General features: G+C 44.2%; 1 protein-coding gene across 1 annotated transcript; it reads right to left on the reverse strand.

The window, feature by feature from the left end:
* Positions 1–1,312: 1,312 nt before the first annotated feature.
* Positions 1,313–19,520, reverse strand: LOC111611911. Its single transcript, XM_023350834.1, has 3 exons — positions 19,222–19,520; positions 2,341–2,844; positions 1,313–1,803 (listed from the first exon to the last, which is right to left on the reverse strand). Exons 1-3 carry the CDS (start codon positions 19,503–19,505, stop codon positions 1,524–1,526), a joined length of 1,068 nt encoding a protein of 355 aa, XP_023206602.1. The 5' UTR covers positions 19,506–19,520; the 3' UTR covers positions 1,313–1,523.
* Positions 19,521–22,825: the final 3,305 nt, after the last annotated feature.

Raw genomic sequence — 22,825 nt, forward strand, 5'->3', positions numbered from 1 at the left:
TGAGGGTGTAAACAAGGGTGTGGAGGAACCAAACCCTCATTACGAAACAGCAGAGTCAACAGGCTGGGAATAAACAAAAGGAAGTCTCCACATATTTACGATATCACACACTTCCCAGTCAGATTCCAGTTTGTCACTGGATCACCTTCAGCGGCACTCGGCTGATTGTTGGCGTCACGTCTAAGAAGCGCTGATAAGATCGGCAGGGTGATGTGAAAACAAACTGGACGATAAAACGGCTTCCAGGGGAGGAAAACACCTGGAGAGCGCCGGGTTCGGGTCTGACACGGAGCGCCGCAGCGGACCAGAGGAACGCCGCTGGATTGTTTCTCCGTACAAAGCCAGAACAAGGAGCCGAGCCGCAATCACGCCGCTGGACTTCCCTTCCTCACACTGAGCCACAGAAGACCAAGCACTTCCCCTGAGCCCAAAATACTCCGAGTGTTTGGTAACCGAGTCGCATGGCGCTCCAGTTCAGACTCACTCAACGATTTCCCAAAACTGCGATTCAGAAGCTACAGTCTAGTACTGGGACCATTCATGTTTACATCAGTGTTCAAACCTTTAACTCTGGAGAGCAAAAACTGGCAAATTTAAAACTGCAAGCAGGTCACAGAGTTCATTAAATTATGAATGAAAACAATATTTAATTCACCTGCTCAACAATAAACTAATTATTTATGAAATTCATTAAAGATCTAAAACATGAAAAAGGCTTCAGACTGAAAAATGGGCCATTTTCAAAATGCTTGGGTCAATTTCTGATGACCCAAACATTTGTTGGCCAAATTTTAACCATTCTTGACTCGTGGTCAGGGGTCCAATAGAATCATTTGAAGGGCCACAAATGGCCCACGGACCACACAGGGAACACCCACTAGCGATAGCTATCTCAGAGCTAACTAGATATTTAGTTCTGGTATTTAGTTAGCGCTAAATATCAGAACTAACTAAATATCCCAACGACCTTCCTACTGAAACACATGTTGGAGATAGCGCTAAGCTATATTTAACTCTAACCCTCTATGGCATGGCGTTGCCCTCAGGCAACAAACCACATAGCTGTACCTCACATTGCTCCTTTATTTTATTTTTTGGGGGGCATGATTTTTGACATATTTTTGTCCAAAAAATAGTTCTTTTATGAATATAGTTTTTGTTTGATTTGTATTTCATTTCTCATAATCAGTGTAGACAATCTTGGTGTTCTAGACCAATGTTACCCTGAGGCAACAAACCCAAATCTGGTTCCAGGAGGTGTCAGAGTCCGATTTTATGATTGACATGTAATTAGGGACCACCAAGCTCCCAAAGAATGCAGGAAAATATTTCTTCCCCACAAAAATAAAAAGTCATGCCATAGAGGGCTAAGCTATATTTAGCGCTAAGCTATATTTAACTCTAAGCTATATTTAGCGCTAAGCTATATTTAACTCTAAGCTAGCTAGATATTCAGAGCTAACGCCAACATGTTTTTCAGGAGAAAGGTCACTAGGACTAAATGGACCAAAGCCAATTGGCCTCTAGGGGGCGTTTGGTCGCCTCCTCGTGGCCCTCCTACCTGACAGAGGCTCTCTGGGTTTGACCTCCTCCACCACCTCCTCCTCCTGCACCGGCTGGTCCTCGGGGCCCTGGGACATTCGGTCGGTGATGGACTCCCTCTTCAGCTTCCCCAGGCCCACCATCTTCATGAAGGTCAGGCGCCGGCTGATGGAGTCGCAGTCGCTCTCCGAGCAGTTCAGCTCGCCGTTGGTGAAGGATTCCTTGCGGGAGCTCAGGGAGTCGCGGTATTTTCCTGCAAATCTGGAAAAGAGGCAGCAAGTCAGGATCTGATCTTTATTCATCACGATTCTGTTTTTGTCTGGAACCTCAACTCAATCACCCAACTCAGACTACAGCATCTCTGGCTGTTGTGAGGTAAAGAAAGTCTTCCAGTTGAAACATAGAAGACTTTCTACAAACTACTTTAACCTCTACGGCCTGCATCCCTGAGGTCGTTAGAAAGATTTCAAATCAGAGGTGAAACATCTTAAAAAAAAGAAGAGTCCGACTGTCTGCCATTCAACCACTAAGGGTCATAGGTCGAGCATCTCTGCTGATGTACCATTCGTCTGTTATCCTTCTTGTTTGTATCTTTTTATTATGAAAAGGCAAAAAATCTCAAATCTACTGCCAAGTTTTATCAAAGTACCTTTAGTCAACAAAACCAAAGAGAAATCAATGCTTCTATGAATAGATGAAACATAAATGTTTCCGTCACTAGAGGATCTGAGTCATATGTCCCTTGTTTCTGTCGTCTCTTGTCCGGTGAAATCGACAGAAGGGTAAGCGGTGTCTCACCTGAGCAGACTGCCCTCTGAGCTCCTCCTGCCTCTCTTCTTCTTCTGTGAAGGCGACGGCGTTCCCTGCAGCGACCCCTGTGGGGACGGCGTGTCGCCATCTTTGCTCTTTCCCGACATCCTCAGGTTCTTCCCGAGTTTTCCGAGACTCTTCAGCGGCGACTTAAACTTGAACGAACCCTTCACTGACCCTCCGCTGCCGTTTCCTTTCTTGCCTTCGTTGGCCTCGTTCTCGTCCTCCTCGTCCTCAAATGGGTTGCGGTCCCTCGGCATGTCGCCGTCCAACAGCGAGCTTCCTGGTGACCAGTGGCTTTCATGGCTGCCGTTGCCATGGATATTGTCATCATCGTGTTCAAAGGGGTTGTGGTGGGGAGTGATGTTGAGACTCATCCTGCGGAAGAACAAGGCGTTGTCTAGAACTGGACCACCACCTTTCAGGCGCACAGGGAGGTTCTTGAAGATAGGCATGATGGAACCAGGGGTGGGGGGACTGGGGTGGGAACACCTGAGGATGGAAGAAGAGACATCGATTGATTAATCAACCAACCAGTCAATCAGAGTCTCTAAAGTACCGATCTAAACCAAAATGAAATTAGATATGATCAACGATGCCGTGTTTTAAAACCAGATTAGGTAAAAATGTTCCAGCTACATGTGCACCAACAAATCGGCTCAGATTTCCTTCATTTTGGGAGATCATTGATCGACCGACACTTCCCTGAGAAACTGATCGTATCCACCAACCTTATATATCTTAGCAAAGATCTGAAAATCAGCCTCCTCCAGTGGCTTACATTGGCCACCCTTTTGGTGCCAACTTGGCAAAGAAAAATCAGAAGGTCAAACTTTTTAAAGGTCGCAGTTGGCTCATCACTAGTTCCAAGGTTTTCAGCTTTACCATGCAACAATTTTTCATCACGATGCATTCACTGGACCAGCTACAGTCCATCTGGACATAAATCAACCAGTGGAGACATTCAAGGACTTTTCCAGACTAGAGTTAGATCGCATGTTTACTTCCTAATGTCCAGCAGGGTTCATCAACCTTAACCTCTGACCTTTACCAGAGTCCAGACTGGAAACAAGACTTCTTGTTGTTGTTTTGTTAGCTTATCCATACTTTTAAAAACAGATAACTTCTTTCTGGAAAGCCACAGATCTCTGAGGAATAAACTGGTCCAATCTCTGCAGGAATGATCTAAACTTTGTTTTGTTTCCAGAGTAACTTCCTGTCCTCCGGACATGGAGTCCCGAGGGATGATGGGATCTGATTCTGGTGGGTTTATGCTTAGATGCTATGCTGAGAGCTGTTCAGGACCAGACTGACGGCGATGGGACAACATGTCTCCTCCTGACATGTCTTCATCGGGTCATTGATTCATCATCATCATCACTTCAAATCCTCATTTGTTGTGTCATAAACTGGTTTTAGTCTGACGGAAAGATCAAGAAGATCAACAGAAACCTCTACAAACATCGTCAACTTGTTCATTTTAATGGAAATATCTTAACAAATCAGACACTATGAGACACACCCTGACTGACGGTGTTCGTTTTATTGAGAAACTGAGTCCAGCAGGTAAATGTTTGATCAGAAGCTAAACGTTAACGCCTGACTTCAGGACCGCAGAGACACTTCCACCCTCCTGACTTTACTTTGCTTTTCCTGAAACATTTTGAAGACCTGCTCTGAGAATCTCACTCTGCCTTCCTGATTGGCTGAAACATCAAGTCTCCAGTTTTACTTTCTGCTACCAACAACTTCAATGACGTTCAGCTCAAACCCCTAAATATGGAGGACAGGTAATCACCATAAAACATAGTGGAACGCCACGCAGATCATTAGATCAGTTATAAACGGTCTGAACGCCAGCAGGACAAAGAGCCATAAAGTCTGCAAACATTAACAGGCGGCTGCAGAGACCGTCTTAGTGACACCGCAACGGTTCCTAGGAAACACGTTAATGATTAAATCGGCCCTCAGGCGAGGCGCGTCACTGGTTTAAGCCGTTTCTATGAACCTGAACATCCATCATGACCGATAAGGGTTTTACACCAGAAAGCTTTAGGGAAAGCTAAGTGCGCTAACTGATGAAGCGCTAAGCTAAAAAGTAGCTCTACTGTTAGCAGTTGTTAGCAGAAATGTGCCAACCACTAGGTGTTTGTTTTACAATTAAGGAAATGCTTAACTTTTTAACACATAACCATCACATGACTGAATAGGAGGATTCTGAAATGATTGTTTCAAAGAACCACAAACGTCACATATTGAAACTTTTCTCATCAGAAAAACTTTTTTCTTGTAATTTTATGACTTTTTTCTGTTAGTATTGGAACTTTAATCTGCTAATTCTTGTAATTTAATTTTTTAAGCCATATCTTCTGTATTTATAAATGATGGAGACCAACTGCTGCAGTCAGCTAGCATGCAGGTTTGGATGCTAGCTGGTAGCATCCGGGTTGGCCCCAGATGAATGAGAGCCGGAGCAGCGGCCTCTGAAGTGGTAAACACCCCTGGAGGTGGACTGGGAGCGGATGTTGTTCATGTTGCTGGTTTCCAGTCTCACCAGCTCAGGACGCGCGGCTGCTGCCAGAAATAGAAACCGCTTCTAACGGAGCAAACAGACTTGTAAAGGAAAGTCTCTCACACACACACACAGAGACGCTGCTACAGGGTGAAGTGGGAAGTGATTCAGTGGCGGTTGCTTCCATAAATACCCAGCAGCCCCGGCGGCGCTCGCACAGCCTGTTTTCTTCCAGAGGGTCGCAGGGCATCGCGGAAGCTGCTGGACACAAACAATGGAGCGGAAAGGACAGCGATAGTGTGACGGACGGAGGCGAGGACTCCGGGGTCCCATGCTGCTCGCCGCAGGGCGGGGCCCGGAGCCCGGGGCCTGGCTGGCACAATGCTCAGGGGCCCCTGGGCACGGTGGGGTCAAAGGCCACCGGTTCCCCCCAACATCAGACAGCAGCTCAGGGCCGAAGCTTCATCACTTCAGGTTGTTTGTTTCTCTTTGATTCTGAATAATTTCACATTTTTCTGTCGCCGATTTTTTGCTTCTTAAACCTGGAAATATTTAACATTTAAAACATTTACAACCCGAGCGTCACGTCACATTCACTTGATTCAATTTAATATAGTCATTGGTTCAATGACATCAGTTCACATTCTACTGACCCGCTAATGTGCTAATAGAGAAGCAAATTTTTTGATTAGCATTTTCTGCTCATTTCAGAAACATTTAGCTCACTTAGCTTCACCTGAATTAATTTTCCCAGATAAATCCTGAAGAGTTCATTCATTTTCAGTTGAATAAATTTGAAGATCTGTGTTGAAGTTTTGGTTAGGAATCCTTCAAGAAGTTTAAGATTTATTAGACCCAAAAACTTTATTTCTAAAGGAAACATAAAGGACCAAAATAAAAACAACATCTAGGAGCGATACACAACACATCCAAATTCAACTGGTGCTGCAGGATTGCAGGTTAACAAGGGCAGATATCATTTGAATTGAAGCTAACACTTTAGCATTAGTTTTAGCTAAATACCTCGTTGATTTAGCAGGTTAGCATTAGCTTCCGATAAATACCTTGTTTGTGTAGCTCTTTATCATGGGCCTGTAGAGTTTTAGCATTAGCAGAACTAATGTTAATGATTAGTGCTGCAGGGTTAGCAGAGCTAACATTTTAGTTAGCGGCGCCCATGACTGAGAATAAAAACTAAAAACCCTGAAGAACCTGAACCAGAAGCTTCCAGACGCTAACGGTTTGATTTCACTCATCAGCTTCTGATGTTCAGCTGATGAATCTTTGGATTATTAATTTGATGAACTTTGGAAATGATATCAGATAATATCATTATTATATTATCAGATTTTGTTTGTCAAATGTTGCAGATCTTCAGGATCAGCAGCTGCCAGGATCTCCTGCAGTCAGACTCTTATCCTGACGAAGTCATGAGGATTTATTTATATTGTGCAACTCCATGAAATTCACAGAAAAATAAAACTCTGCTCTGATTCTTGGTCTCATCCTGCCAGCAGCAGGTCAACCTTCGCCTCCCTCTCAGGTTCCTGCGAACAGAACGTCGTGTTCAACAGGACGAGGCCACGACGTCTCGACCTTTTATGGTCACCAGACACAAACAGGAAACCAGGAAGGCGAGCAGATACCCAATCAGGCTGAGCCCTGACCTGCAGCCGCTTCATGACAAACGACTGCAGAGATAATCAGACTGCAGCAGGAAACCGTCAACTGGAATAAAAATCATTTCATAAGCTGATCGACTACTTCCTGCTTCAGCCTCCCAGCTCCTGATTGGTCAGAAACGCATCACTTTCCAGCAAACACAGCGGAAAACAAATGACAGTAGTCACAGATTTATTCCTGCATTCATCAGATAGTTTGCTAAAAAAGACTTGAACACAGCAGAACAGCCCAGTTCATCTGTGGACATCCTGGAGATTTAAAGGTTATTAATCTGAGGCCTGGCAGAAAAACCTCCAGGAGAAAACAAGGCGGCCGACTCACAGGATGAAAGAGGGCATTCAGTTAAAACAGGCAGAATTATTCTACTGCAGTAAAGTTGATCAGAACCAAGCTGACCGCTGCCGGACGGACCAACGTCTCTGGTTTTAAAGGTGAATTTGAAGCTTCGGTTTTTCTGCAGAACTGAAATCTCCTTGGTTTGTTGAACTCAAAGCCAGAAAAGCTGAACTGAACCAACCGGTCTGCAACGTTTGTCCTGAAATGACGGGAGACGAACTGGAACATTTTGGGTTTGTTGCAGAAATCAGCCGTTGTTTCTCTTTGAGCTTTAATTTAATTTGACTCAAACAGAAATGATCTTGTTTCATCAGTTTGATGTGGACGTTTCCCTCAGCGCTGCAGGCCGGGTCAGTCAGCTGGTTCTGGAACATGAGCCCAGTCACAACCTTTCACTCATCCTCTGGGTCAGAACCTGGACTTTCCTCCGCAGCTTCATCCCAGCAGCTGCTTCTCTGCAGAAACGCTGCTGAGTCGGAGCTTTGCTTTAATGAGACACAGATGCAGCCCGGTCGCTAACCGGGCCGCGGGTTCTGAAAGCTCAGAACCGCCCTCATCCTTCAGCCTGCAGCCAGACTTACACAACCCGAACCAACGGAGCGTCTCTGGTTAATATCCGGAGCCGTATGAATGCAGAAACTCCTCAAAAACATGGCCGCCGGCCCGGTTCGCAGCCGGTCCGGTCCGGTCCGGTTCACAGTCGACCCGGTTCGCAGACGGTCCGGTCCGGTTCACAGTGGTTAAAAAGGTGACGGAGAGTCGAACCCAGCTGACAGGCAGCAGGAGTTAAAATATGTAAATAAATAAAGTCGTAAATATAAAAATGTCAGAATCTAAAGAACTTTACAAAAACCCGATCAGCCAAACCCATAATTAAACATCAATTATGGATAAAGTGCAGCTAGGCACCGCTAGCTAAAAGGTTAGCTATGCTAACCCTAAAACACTAATAATAAACATTCGTTCTGCTAATGCTGAAGCACTAAATGAACACTGTATTTAGCAAAAGCTAATGCTAAAACACTAAACACAACATCAACACTTAGCCACAATATTTAGCACTCAGCTGGTTAGCATTGAATATTGCTAAGTAGCTGAATGCTAAAGCGCTACAACAAATGGTATTAAGTGGAAGCTAATGCTAAAGCGCTAACTTCAATTCAAAACTCATCTGGTCCTGAGAGTCAGCAGGAGCAGCAACAGTTCACTTCTTCCATAATGACCTCAGATTTTTGTTCCTGTATGTTTGTTGTTTGAAATAAAGTTACTGGAGAAAAGAAAGAGAAAAACAGAAATGCTCTAAACCGGCGTTTTCCAATGCCGGTCCTCAGGCCTCCCTGCCCTGCATGTTTTAGGTGTTTCCCTTCTGCTACACACCTGGATTGAATCTTTGGGTGATCAACAGGTTTCTGCAGCACTTGATGTTCATGCAGTCATTTGAATCAGCTGTTCAGGAATAGAGGCTCATCTAAAACATGCAGAGCAGGGAGGCCTGAGGACTAGAATTGGGAAACGCTGCTCTAAACAGTCTTCAAGCACTTCAAAATAAGAGCAGGAATTTCAACTCAGACGTCGAACTTTATTCAAGTCAAAGTTTACAAAAGGTTCATCAATGCTTTAGAATTGATCTGGAACATTTAAATCAGGGGAAGCTGAGTGTGGTAAATGCTTAGAAAGCTAATATGCTAACAAGCTAATAAGCTAACAGCGCCTTAGCTCAACTGGTTAAAGATGTTTGGACCTTCACTGCTCTCCAGCAAACAATCCACAGAACTTCTCCCAGTTCCTTCTTAAACATAATGAAGAGGCTGAATGAGGAAGATTTCTCTGATTTATCAGCCGGACCAGAGCCAGAACCAGAACCAGAACCAGAACCAGAAGTTCTTCAGTGGATCAACTCGCAGCAAACAGTTCATGGCTTTTTGTTTTGGACAATAAGACAATAAGAAACTCTTCTGCTCCAATCCAGGAACAGAACCAGCATCCAGAACCAGCAGCTCCAGAGTTCGGATCAGCGGACGAAGCCCAAATGAGTCAGCCCGGTCTGGCAGAGCAGCACCAGGACTTTGGAGCCAATAAAGGTTTTTATTGATCCACCATCAGCTCCACTGGTTCCTGATCAGCAGGACCAGATATTTACATACACTGTAAAAAACGACCATCTGACTTTAAATCAGAATAAACTCTCATGTCTGTTAGATCAACAAAAGGAATGAACTAAACCAACACAGGTTTTAACAAAAGCTAATGCTAATTTCAACCATTAATCTTCATTTGTTCATTTGTTGTATACTTGCCATTTGCTAAATAAAATTACTTGGAATAAAAGAGAGAACGCGAGAAGAGGAAACAGACTTCAAAATAAGAGCATGAATATAAACGTCCTTACAGTCAATAAGAGAAAACTTCAACACAGATTTTGAACTTTATCCATTTGAAAGTTTGAGAAGAATGAATTAGTGAAAGCTAAATCCGCTAAATGTTTTCAAAGTTAGCAAAAAGTCTAAAACGGAAAATGAAGAATTGGTTCTGCTATTAGCGCATTAGCAGAAAGCTCCTGGTTAAACCCTGACCCGTTAATAGTGGCTCCAAAGTGACTTCAGGACCAAAACAAAGTCTGATCCAAAGGTTTCTGAGCAAGGCGGCCCAGAAACCCGACCCTGTTCTACCGGTTTCGTCTGGAGAAACGGGCCAGAGCGACTGACCAGTTCAAACCGGTTCAAAGAAAACGATGCCAGGAAGTTTCATCTGACGGAGACAAAGGAGTTTTCATAGCGTATGTAAACATCTGGTTCCTACTGTAAAAACTCCAACAGTTTAAACCTGAAACATAAAAACCAGAGTTTCAGATGTTGCATCACCGCAAAATCAAAACTGGAAAAACGTCTCGATGTCTTGAACTCATCATGGTTCCTGTTCACAGCCTCCATTTTACTGCAGATTTTATCTTCACTGTTTGTTCTCCTGCGATCCAACAGCAGCTGAAGGCGGCGCAGCGGCTGCCCTGATGCTGCGGCTGCCCTGATGCTGCTGCAGGTCAGATGGGGTCACTCATGTTGTTGGTGTCACCACCAGACGATCCGATCTGATGTTGACTCTAAACACACATCCAGGTATCATCGGATCTCCTGTGTAATCCTGCTTGTTTTGTTCACCCTTATCTTAAGGCTTTAATCTTGATTAAACTTTGTGTTTTGTTGTTCGAGTGAATCGAATGATGAAGTCAAACCTGCAAACACATAAAACTGCAAAAGGGACGAAGACATTTTGTTCCTTAGAGTCATTTTCACCCTGATAACATCCAGCTAATCTTTACAAGCCCTGGATAAAATGGTTCCACCATGATGGTCTCCGTCTTTAAACTAAAACAATTAAACTAGTGGCGGGCACTGCTAGCTGAAACGTTAGCATTGCTAGCCCTGAACACTCATAAACATTAATTCTGCTAACGCTAAACCTACACGGTATGTAGTTGAAGCTAATGCTAAAGCGCTAAACCAGCATGGTATGTAGCTGAGGCTAATGCTAAAGTGCTAAACCAGCATGGTATGTAGCTGAGGCTAATGCTAAAGTGCTAAACCAGCATGGTATGTAGCTGAAGCTAATGCTAAAGAGCTAAACCAGCATGGTGTGGCAGAAGCTAATGCTAAAGCACCAAATTTAACCATTACACCTCATTTATTCATTTGTTTTATACTTTCCAATTCCGACATAAAACTTCTTGTAAAAAGAGAGAAAAGGAGGACAGGAAATGGAACTGCTATGTAAACAAACTTCAAAATAAGAGCATGAATCTAAACATCCAACTCCCAACCAAAACTTCAACTCAGATGTTGAACTTTATTCAACTGAAAGTTTACAAAACAGCAAAGTAAATTAGCTATTTAAGATTTGATTTAGGGGAAGCTAAGTGGCTAAACAAAGTAAGCAAAACTTTGAAAATGGTTTGCTAATTTTGTTAGCAAAAGGGCTAAGCAAAACATTTGTGAGGTTATTAGCACATTAGCCTCTGCTTAAAGTGGTTTCAGATTTGTTGTTCCCATGTGAAACGAATTTTCAGTAGAATATCCTGAAATATCAATTAAGGAGAAGCAAAGAGCTCCTGGTTAGAACATCTCCTCCCCCTAGCTAGATAAAAACCAACAGGAAACTAGCCAGCAGATAGAGTCCCAGCCCCAGATAGCGTCACAGCTAACTAGGGTGCTAGCTCCAGTTAGCGTCGCAGCTTCAGTTAGCGTCGCAGCTAACTAGGGTGCTAGCTCCAGTTAGCGTCGCAGCTCCAGTTATTCATTCATTCATAAATGTCACAGTTTCAAACTAAATATTTAATTAGTGAACTGAATATTTACTTTGTTAGATATTTAGCTTAGAGCTAAATATTTAGCTAATATGAAAATTCAGCTGCCAACAACCAGAAGTGGACTACCAAAATAAAAGCTGGTCTCTGGCTTTTGAATCGCCTTGTCATCGTTTTCCTCTTTTCTTCTTCAACATTTCAGCTTAAAACTCTGAGCCGCTTTGAAGTCCAGATGTTTACCAGCAACGAAGGGAAAACACCCAGCTTTTATTTTGACAGTCCACATCCACTTATCAGCAAGTGTGTTTAGTTTCTAAGGAGCTAATTAGTTAGCTTCCTAACTAAATATAGTTGGTATTTAGTTTGACTCTCCATACTGAACATGGTGAAAACCTGACCTGCTGCAGAACCCAGTTCACTTCTGAACCCGGTCAGCCGGATCTGCAGCTTTGGTTCTGCCTGATGATGTTCTGAACTCAGGCGGTCCAGAACTGCTGGGGTCACGGAGGGGTCACGGTGACGGCTGACTGTGTGTCTGCGTTCCTGCTTTATGACGGTCGATCGCCTGTTAAAACGCCTCTGGACGTCCATCTTGACGCGTTTCCATGGCGACTGCTGTACAGTATGTGTTGGCAGGCAGAGGCGAGAGCGGCTCCAGGAAACGTTTTTCCTGTAGCTCCTGGTCCGTTCAGCGGGACGGCTGGTTGGATCGGCCTGTTCAGACGTGAACCGGAGCCCACAGATTTCTGGGAACGATTCGGTTCAACTCAGTTCAAACTGTTTTTTTCTCCAGGAGATGCTGAGGCTTCAAAGCAGCTCTTTGTCCATAAGCATGATGCAGGAAGCCGTAACCATGACGACGCGTCTCATCTTTCACTGCCAGCCACCAGGAAGTTCAGGCCGGTTGCTCCGACGACCAATCAGAGGCTGGCGCTGCCGTGATGTCACAACGGGGTTCATTTGTGCTTCTGTCACCTACAGGAAGCTGAAGTGACAGAACCAGTGGGGGGGGGGGGGGGTGGGGGGGGGGTTCTGCTTCATTCATCTTCATCTTCATCTTCCTCTCATGACTCCATCCTGCAGAGCTTCAGTGAGGAAGAGGAGGAAGAGGAGGAGGCTGAGAGTGACAGATGAATGAAGAGGGATAAACAGGCTTTAACCAGCCTCCATTATTCTGTTTGACTCCTCCGGACTCGGCCGGGTCGGCGGTCGGAACCGACCCGCTTCGCCCTGGAACTGGTCCAGAATCTGCTCCGTGTTTCAGGCGCGTCTGCAGGCCAGACCTGCTGGCTGCTGCTCGCATATTTCACTCAAATCCAAACCAGATCCTGGACTTTACTCATCAGTCCCACAACATCTGGAGGCAAACAGCCGCAGATTTCCTGCAGTCAGTGAAGGCACCATGGCGTTGGGCTTGCTGCGTTTCCCTCCTCCTTTTTCTAAAGTTTTCTCTTTTTTTAAGTTTGGACATTTAAGAAATTGAATCCCTTCTAACATGTCGACATGTTTCAGCCTGATGGGATCCACCTGATCAATAAAAACTCTTCCAGGTTCAGATCAAACATCAGCTTTTACAAAACGCTGGAGATTTTCAGTTCCCTCTTTTTATAAACCCAACTTAGCAGATTTAAAATCAGAGAAAATGACTAAATTACTCAAATTAAACATAAAAGTACAGATTTATGGATGCAGACACCTTTAAGTGAATAGAGGACCAGAAGCTCCTGAGCGCCTCAAACAGTAAAAAACATCAAGAACTTTGTTTCTGTCAGTAAAACAGTTGGTTTGTTTCAGTTAAAGAGAAGAAAAATATTAAATTATGCAAATTAAAATGTATGAAACCTTTAGAAATCAATCAATATGCCACTAAGATGGTTTCACAAGATGCGCCAAACTTTTCTTTTGTTCGTCATTTTTTTCATTTTCAGTCTCTTGATTGAATTGTAATCTGCACAGACAGACAGTAGGAGGCGCTAGAGTACCTGTCCTTTTCCCTCTGGACAAAAACAACGACCTGAAGAAATATTTTTTCCAGTGTTTGTGGCTCAAGAGAGAATCTGGCTCTGATCCGAAACAAATAAATCTGCATGATGTTCCAGATGCTCCGCCTGCATTATTATTCATCTGCCCACAAAATGTCTGTGCAGCGAAATTTACCCTTTAACTTGAGCATATTTATGAATAAATCAACTTTTTTTCACCAAGTCTTTTATTCCGAGTCACATGCAGCTTTAATCTCAGGCCAGGCTGCTTCCTGTCGTCCCAAACTGGACCACTAGATGGCAGTGTGAGGCGCTAGAAGCACCTTTAAATATCTTGCTGCAAGTTAAAACTTAGTTACAGATTATATGAGTAAATAAATTCATAAAAGTTGTTTATCAGACAGATTTGCCAGGTGGATCAGATGCAGTAAAATCTGAATTTCCTTTGGGATTAAATTAAATTATGCCGGTAAATAAGTGCCAGGCTCGGGGTTAATCAGTGACGCGTCCTGCGACCTCAAACTAATTTCAATGTGAAATCAAAGTCATTCAGAGACCAAAAAGAGGAGAAAAGGGCAGAAAGTTTGGAGAAAAGAAGAAAGAAACTCATTGATCTGCTTAAAACCAGCAGAGATCCAGAACACCAGCCCGTCAGAACCAGCAGAATTCATTATTTTACAGCCTCAAATCATCTGGAAAATTCTGGAAATGTGTTGGTTTTGTTCATATTTAGCAACTTGCGTGGAAAAAGATTCCGTTTGTTTCTCCACTTACTGGTGGCAGACATGTTGGCGGTTCGGTCCGGCGGCTTGACCCGGGCTGGGAGCGCCCAAAGCGGGGAGAGGGAGTCGGCAGAGACCGGTCAGAATCCCGCAGCTGGCTGCACTGAATGCGCCTCTAATGTGCGCAACGGCGGGAGTCCCCGAGCGGCCCCGAGGGGCGTTCAGGGACACTCTGACAACAGATTCATTTATGCTGTTTTAAACTCTGCTGGCGCGGGGAGACCGTGAAGTGGTCATACTGAAAGTTTAACCTTCCACCCATAACAATACTCAAAAACCAGATTTAAAACTTTTTATAGATATTAGATTTTTTTTTCTTTAATAGTGACTTTCCTGAATTAAAAACTTGTTGTCATGGTAACAGATACACGGGAGAGACAAGAAATGATTTATTTGTGTGTTTACTGCAAACATCCATCAGGTGACCCAAAAGCAACCAGAACCAAAATGTTTTACAAGCTTTTAAACGCAGCAGTTAGCAGCTGAATCTCAGATTTCCTACGGTCCCTGAAGGGCTCTCCAACAGTCACACTGATATTTCTAATACAGAAAACAAATCCAGAAATAAAAATTCAGTGTTTTTATGAAGAATTAATGTTTGTTTTGAACGTTTTCGGTCCAAACTCTGGAAATGTTCCGGTTCTGGACTGAAAACTGTAAAATGAGAGGAAAGTTTGGATCAGGACGTTTCTGATGGGCTTTTAATAATAATAATGTTCATAATAATATGATTTGTGTGTCACTCTGCGGTTCCACCTGATGGGTAGAAGCATGGGCGGTTCTAGACGGGGGCCAGCAGGGGGCCGGGCCCCACAGAACTGATCATCAGTAATTCCTTACAGCGATATGCGTTGCCACAGAAACCAGAGTTAATTAGTCCCTTATTGAACTAATTTCATTTTTTACCTTCGCAGCTTTACTTTAAAGTTGAATTAAAGCTTAAAGTGGCAACTGATTCATACGATATATACATATAAATATTATTTAAAAATGTATTATCAAAGCCAGTTTTCCTTCATAGTGTTCCTGAATGTAATATGAATATTTATACAATATTTCCACCAACTGAGCTTCACTCAACCGTGGATTTCTCTCCTGATCTGCTAGTCTGCAGCTCAACAGCCAATCATGTGTGGTTGCTAGGCAAATTTAATAAATATCTGGCCAATCAGAGTCACTCAATTAAATATACATAAAATCATTTGTTCTTTATAATCAGTTACTAATGTTGCTCTGGTTAGCATGGTGCTAATTCTGCTCTGGTTAGCATGATGCTAATTCTGCTCTGGTTAGCATGATGCCAATGGTGTTCTTGATAAATGTTGCTAAGATTTCTTTATTTAAATTGTTAATGATGATTTGATGATTAAATTCTGCATATTTTGCAGGACGTTAGCTTGTAGCTAATTTGACCCTTTGTGTTATTTTGCTGTAATAACGTATTATCGTGGATTATTTTCATTTTCCAGCCTTCATCTGAACATTTAAACTCGTCTACGGAGGGAAACGTAGCCGCCTCTGATCGCGGCTCAGCTCATTTATGAAACCTTGAAATATTCCCTGGTTAAAAACCTTTGACTCGTCCCGGTAAATTTGCTGAGGAAGGATCAGGAATGTTTCTGTGCTGCAGTGAACTGATCGGATCTCTGCCTCAGAGTCCAGCAGAACCTCGTTCCTGTCATCGATCAACAGAACGCTGTTCACACCTCATGTCTCTATTCACACCCAGATCAGGACTTTATATTGACTTTCATTCATTTTGGTAAATTTACTTACGCCCTAACCAAACGGTTAGCCCAACATGACCTTTGACCTTTGTGTTCCTGGTTCAGCTCAGCTTCCTGTCCAGCTGTGATGCAGAGCAGCAAATTATTCTGTGCTCATAAATACCATGTTGTTTTAAACTAGCGCTAAGACGTTAGCATAGCTATCGTTTACTATTGTATCTCAATGCTTAGCTGAGTTAGCTTGTAGCTAGCAGAGCCATCTCCGTTCCCACCGGCAGCCTCTGGTTCCGGTTCTGTTCTCTTCTTAAAGGCAGTTTTTAATTAAGCCTGAGAATGTGTAAAACGTTTTAGGTTGCAGATAAATGTTGTCCTGGAAAACATCTGCAGGGTTGTTTTCATCCCTGAGACCCGCTCGGGTCGTCCAGAACCGCCAGGCTCTGTCTCACTCCGGTTCTGGACATTAATGATGTTCCTACTGACAGCAGAGGGGCCGAAATCCGTCATGGTGAGGAATTACATGTGTGCTCTCAGAACCTGGATCAGTACCCGGACCGGTTGACCTCTGGGGTCACGGAGGTCATGGCAGACTGACCCCCCAGAGGAAACCTTCCCAGCATCCTCCACTCTGCCACCAGGCGGCGCTACGCTGGGACAGTAAAGTTCGAGCTGCAACAAGACAAAACAACAGAAATGACTGAAAAATCTTGTAGTTTTGTTTTAAAGAGTCAGCAGAGGAAAGGTCAGAGGTCAGCTGTTCTTCTTCTTCCAGGCAGTGAAGGGTTAAACTGATTCTGCTGTTTATGAACATCAACAGACTCAGGTTCTGTTTCAGCTAAATAAAACCCGTCATTATGAATAAATCTGCTTCTAAAGTGATTTCCACATCAGTCTAAGAACAGTGTTCCTGACACGCAGCCCTGAGGAACACAAAGGTTTAACCCTTTCTACAGATTTCTGTTTTCTTGGAGGAGCTTTGTGTAAACGATTGTATTTTAAAAATGAAAGATATCATATCATTTTAATGTGCAGCTTGAAAATCAGCTAGAAGTCAAACAGAGCAGCTCTGGTCAGATTTCAGGTTAAACTCTGAAGGCGTCTGAAGTCAAACTGCTGCTGAAAGAGGAAAGCTGTCCTGCTGAGTCAGTGGTTCAAATTTATTAAAAGGTGTTTTTGTGGATTGAATCAGGTCAGTCGGTCACGAAAGGAGAAGTTCTTACAGTCAAAGGGCTGAGAGCTGCTTTTCTTTTGCTCTGGTCGTTGGTTCATCCTGGTTTCACAACAGGGAAGAATCGAAAGTTTGAACATCAACTCTTCATGAAAAAAGGGTTTCTGCTATTAACAACTATTCCTGGATTCATTTGGTCACTAGTTGAAAAATGTCCAGCAGATTGAGAAGGAAGGAGGTTTGTTTTTAGATCAGAAGAAAACTGAGCCATAAATGCGTCAGCAGAAGATTCCTCTACCTGCCAGCTAGGAAGGAAAGCGTCTGAAACGAGGTCGGTTTCCTCCGACTCTCCGTGTCTGAAGGAAAACTGGTGAGGAAAGGAGGAAACGCGGCTCAGCTCTGCTCAGAGGAGATAGAAGAACCGATGAGTCACTGCAGCCAAACATCTCTGCAGCTCCACAAAAAACACAACGACTCAACGTCTGCAGGCTCCGATCGGCACATTTTAAATCTCCTCAAGGAGAAATTAAAGTTCTGTCCAGAGTCCAACAGCTGACCGGATCCCAGTCGCCATAAACCAGTATTCCAGCTGGCAGACTGGAAAACCAAGGAGCCAATAAAGAAAATATCATTTTTATGGTCTGGACATTTTCACAGGACTTTAGCTGGTTGCCAGATTGGGACGGAAATAAGGATCCAGAAACAAACAGAACATCTGCTGAATGTGATCCTGCAGAAAGACAAACCCGCTGTCATGATTCAGCAGCAAGGAAGAGAGAAAACCGGCCAGAACCAGAGCCGACCCAACAGAACACAAAGGCCCGACTCACCTTCTCCAGAAAACCCGTCATGATGAGACGTTAGCAAACGTCTGGAAGTTAAAACTCATAACGACCAGCAGTGAACTAGCTTCTGCTAATCCGCTAACAGAGAAGCTAATTTTTCATTTAGCGCGCTTAGCGTCCCTCAATTTAATACTTCAGGATAAATTCTAATTATCTCGGCTGATTTGTGAAAATTCAGCTGGATAAAGTTTGAAGTTTTGGTGATAAACTTATGAATTCTTCAAGTATTTAGATGTTTATGCTTTTTATTTAAAACAAGAAACAAGCAGGAGCAAAATACAAGATATAAACATTTTATGTAGGTTATAAAAAAACATGTAAAATGATGATATAAAAATTAATCTGCTGCTTGAGGGTTAAAGTCTTTCAAGGGTAGATATAATTTGAATTGATGTTAGCGCTTTAGCATTAGCTTTAGCTATATGCTATGTTGGTGAAGCGAGTTAGCATAGCTAATCTTTATGATGAGTGCTTTTAGCTAACCTCTTAGCTAGCCACCGCCTTGGTGGTGGCAGTATGATGCTCTGGGCCGGCCTGGACGCCTCTCCAGCAGAACTAAAACACACCAGCAAGTCCGCTTGAAGGTTTGGAGTGGCCTAGTCAAAGTCTGGATTTAAGTCTAGTCATCCTGTGGAACGACCTTTAACCTGCTGGGAAACCTTCAAATGTGTCTGAATGAAATCAACTCAGTAAAGTAGAGAGGGTCAAAGTTCATCCACAGCGATGCCAAAGACCCTTTAGCTGCTAGCTGCTAGCAACTAGCTGCTGCAGAGGAGGAACGGGTTGAAAGGCCGAGAGGCGAATATTTCCAGACCAGACGGGTCTGGGTGGGTTTTCTGAACCCGGATCAGAATTTAAAATAGGTTTTTAAAAACCCAGCAGAATCTGAAAGGAGGTGAAAACTTTCCTCTGCTTTCAGTTCTCTGATGAAGTCATGATGAGCCGTTAGCAGCCTGTCTCCATGACCCCGTCATGACCCCTCCATGACCCTTCCATGACCCCGTCATGACCCCTCCATGACCCTTCCATGACCCCGTCCCGTTGGTGTCGTTCTCTCTGTTGCCCCATCAGAAGATTTTCGTTTGTTTCGTTTGTTTGTTTCGTTTATCCAGGTGAGTTTTTACCAATAATTTCTCATCTCTCTGATGGGCAGGAAGATCAAAGAAACTTTATAAACAACAAACATTATCATCACTGTAAAATATAACATTAAAACACTGGAAAATAAAAATACTTACATTTTCAGCTGAAATGTGTTTCTTGTTAAAAACCTTTAAAGCTTCATATCGACAGAATAATCAGCTTCATTTTGACTTCAGAATTTAATATTCCTCCATACTTGATTTAATTTTGGGAACATTGAGCATAATGTGTTGCTATAGCAACGACACGGATAAACCCAACAGACGTTTATTAGGAGGATCCTGCTGGTTCTGAGCCGCCAGCAGCCGGGTTCTGCTGGTTTAAACCCACCTTTCATGGATCTCACTGTCAGAACCGAACAGAACCACACAACCCGGCCCGAAGATGCGGTTCTTACCTTTTCACTAAGAGAAATCCAGTCAGGTGGAGGACATCTCTGGTTCTGGTTCCTCTCTGGTTCCCCTTGATGTTCCTACAGGATCCAAACCCGGTTCCTTCCTCAATCGGCCCAGAACACCAGATCCTGCTGAGTTCCTCAAGATCCTTCAGCTTCTTCCACTGGGTTCTCCTGGTTCTGCAGCTCCGTCGGTCCAAAGCCTCCTCTCCTGGTTCTGCTCCCTGTGAGCTCTGCTCCTTGTTTCCTGTTTGTTTTATTTTCTTGCTGCAGCAGGAAATGGTCATCTCTTCCCTTTCCTGTCCCAGGAGCTTTCACACACACACACACACACACACACACACACACACATACACACACACACTCATGACACCATTGGTTACCTAATTATCCTCGGCTCCAGTAGCTGATTCATTGAGGTGAGTTGAGACGGTTTCTTCTTTCTGACCTCAGATGACGGAGCTTCTGGAGGGACTAAAATAAAATAAAAACGGTATTTACAGTGGGAACACGGTGGGAACACGGTGGGAACACGGTGGGAACACGGTGGGAACACAGTGAGAAGACAGCGGGAACACGGTGGGAACACGGTGAGAACACGGTGGGAACACGGTGGGAACACGGTGAGAACACAGTGGGAACACGGTGGGAACACGGTGGGAACACAGTGGGAACACGGTGGGAACACGGTGGGAACACAGTGAGAACACAGTGGGAACACAGTGAGAACACAGTGGGAACACAGTGGGAACACAGTGGGAACACAGTGAAAACATAGTGGGAACACAGTGGGAACACGGTGAGAACACGGTGGGAACACAGTGAGAACACGGTGGGAACACGGTGGGAACACAGTGAGAAGACTTCGAGAACACAGTGGGAACACAGTGGGAACACGGTGAGAACACAGTGGGAACACAGTGGGAACACAGTGAGAACACAGTGGGAACACGGTGGGAACACAGTGAGAACACAGTGGGAACACAGTGGGAACACAGTGAAAACACAGTGGGAACACAATGAGAACACGGTGGGAACACGGTGGGAACACAGTGGGAACACGGTGGGAACACGATGGGAACACAGTGAGAACACAGTGGGAACACGGTGAGAACACGGTGGGAACACGGTGGGAACACGGTGAGAACACAGTGAGAACACGGTGGGAACACGGTGGGAACACGGTGGGAACACAGTGAGAAGACAGTGGGAACACGGTGAGAACACGGTGGGAACACGGTGAGAACACGGTGGGAACACGGTGGGAACACGGTGGGAACACAGTGGGAACACAGTGAGAACACGGTGGGAACACGGTGGGAACACAGTGGGAACACAGTGGGAACACAGTGAGAACACGGTGGGAACACGATGGGAACACAGTGAGAACACAGTGGGAACACGGTGGGAACACGGTGGGAACACGGTGGGAACACAGTGAGAACACGGTGAGAACACGGTAGGAACACGGTAGGAACACAGTGGGAACACGGTGGGAACACGGTGGGAACACAGTGGGAACACGGTGGGAACACAGTGAGAACACAGTGGGAACACAGTGAGAACACGGTGAGAACACGGTGGGAACACGGTGGGAACACAGTGAGAACACGGTGGGAACACGGTGGGAACACAGTGAGAAGACTTCGAGAACACAGTGGGAACACAGTGAGAACACAGTGGGAACACAGTGAGAACACAGTGGGAACACGGTGGGAACATGGTGGGAACACAGTGAGAACACAGTGGGAACACAGTGAAAACACTTCGAGAACACAGTGGGAACACAGTGGGAACACAGTGAGAACACAGTGGGAACACAGTGGGAACACGGTGGGAACACAGTGAAAACACAGTGGGAACACAGTGAGAACACTTCGAGAACACAATGGGAACACAGTGGGAACACAGTGAGAACACAGTGAGAACACAGTGGGAACACGGTGGGAACACAGTGGGAACACGGTGGGAACACAGTGGGAACACATTGGGAACACTTCGAGAACACAGTGAGAACACTTCGAGAACACAGTGGGAACACCGTGAGAACACAGTGGGAACACTTCGAGAACACAGTGGGAACACAGTGAGAACACAGTGGGAACACGGTGAGAACACAGTGGGAACACATCGAGAACACAGTGGGAACACTTTGAGAACACAGTGGGAACACAGTGGGAACACTTCGAGAACACAGTGGGAACACAGTCAGAACACAGTGGGAACACTTTGAGAACACAGTGGGAACACAGTGAGAACACAGTGAGAACACGGTGGGAACACAGTGAGAACACAGTGGGAACACTTCAAGAACACAGTTGGGACACTTCTGCTAATCCAATAATGGTAGAGCTCATTTTTCTATTTAGCGCTTTTGCTAACTTTGAAAGCATTTAGCGTCCTTAGCTTCCCCTAAATTAATTTTCTGGGCTGTTTTGTAAACTTTCAGTTGAATAAAGTTCCACATCTGTGTTGAAGTTTTAATATAAATGCCTGCCACACTATTCAGAATATTAACTGAGATCCTGCTGGGATGTGCTGCTCCAGCTGGATAACTTATGGCTGTTAGCAGCTGAATTAATGTTCCTGTTTCCGTGTGATATACTGCTGGAATAACAACACACTCCTTTCCTCCTGGCGTTCCTTCACGGAGCGGCGGGATAAGATTTCCCTCCATTAAAATGTGATGAGAGATTTTTGGGGCCTCCAGCCGACTGGACCTCCGTCCTGCAGCTAAAACCTGCAGGAACAGACGGAACCAGAACCGGGACAGAACCAGCAGCTTTCTGTTGTCCCTAAAACCCCTTTTTACTTCGTCTGGTTGCTCTGAAACTGTTGATTCTGACCGTCCTGCTTGTTCACATGAACTTTATCACCAAGAGGACAGACTCAGGCCCAGCAGTGGGGAGAACCGCTAGCTAAACCCTAAAACAGTCAGAAACGTTGGTTCTACTAGCGCTAAAAACATAGCAGGAGCTAATGCTAACACGCTAACTACAAGTTATTCCTGCCTTTAAAAGATCTCAACCCTCAAACTCCATCTTAATTATCACATCATAATCTACATGTTTTCTAAAGTCCTCAGACATTCAGTGGTAAAACGTGAGGAAACGGAACTGCTGCTTAAATACCCTTCAGAATAAAAGCATGATCGATAACCAAAACTTAAACACAGATATCAAACTTTAATCATATGAAAGTTTGCAAAATAAGTAAATTGTTACTCACTTTAGTATCTGTAAAAAATAATTTTGTTGAACCGAAGTGTGTTAAATGTTTCCAAAGTTACAAAAAGAGCTAAACAAAAAATTAGCTCCACTGTTTACTTTACACGGAGTAAAGAAAATGTACATTTGATTTCTTGTTGATAAATTTTACACCAAACAGAAACTTACAAGAATCTCTGTGCAGACCGGGAACTGTGCGTTTACTTTGACTGGACCAGATTTCTTCCCCAAATCAGTTTGCCGCTTAGAACAAACAAAAAGTTTTAGTCACTTCAACAGACAGATGAAGTTTTAGTTTTATAAGGACAGGAAGACAGCGGTGAGGTGAACTTTGACCTGCCATGCTGCTGAAATGTTCTGCTCTAATAAACCGTCCAGAG

The sequence above is a fragment of the Xiphophorus maculatus genome, chromosome 18 (genome assembly GCF_002775205.1).
Source record: "Xiphophorus maculatus strain JP 163 A chromosome 18, X_maculatus-5.0-male, whole genome shotgun sequence".
NCBI lineage: Eukaryota > Metazoa > Chordata > Actinopteri > Cyprinodontiformes > Poeciliidae > Xiphophorus > Xiphophorus maculatus.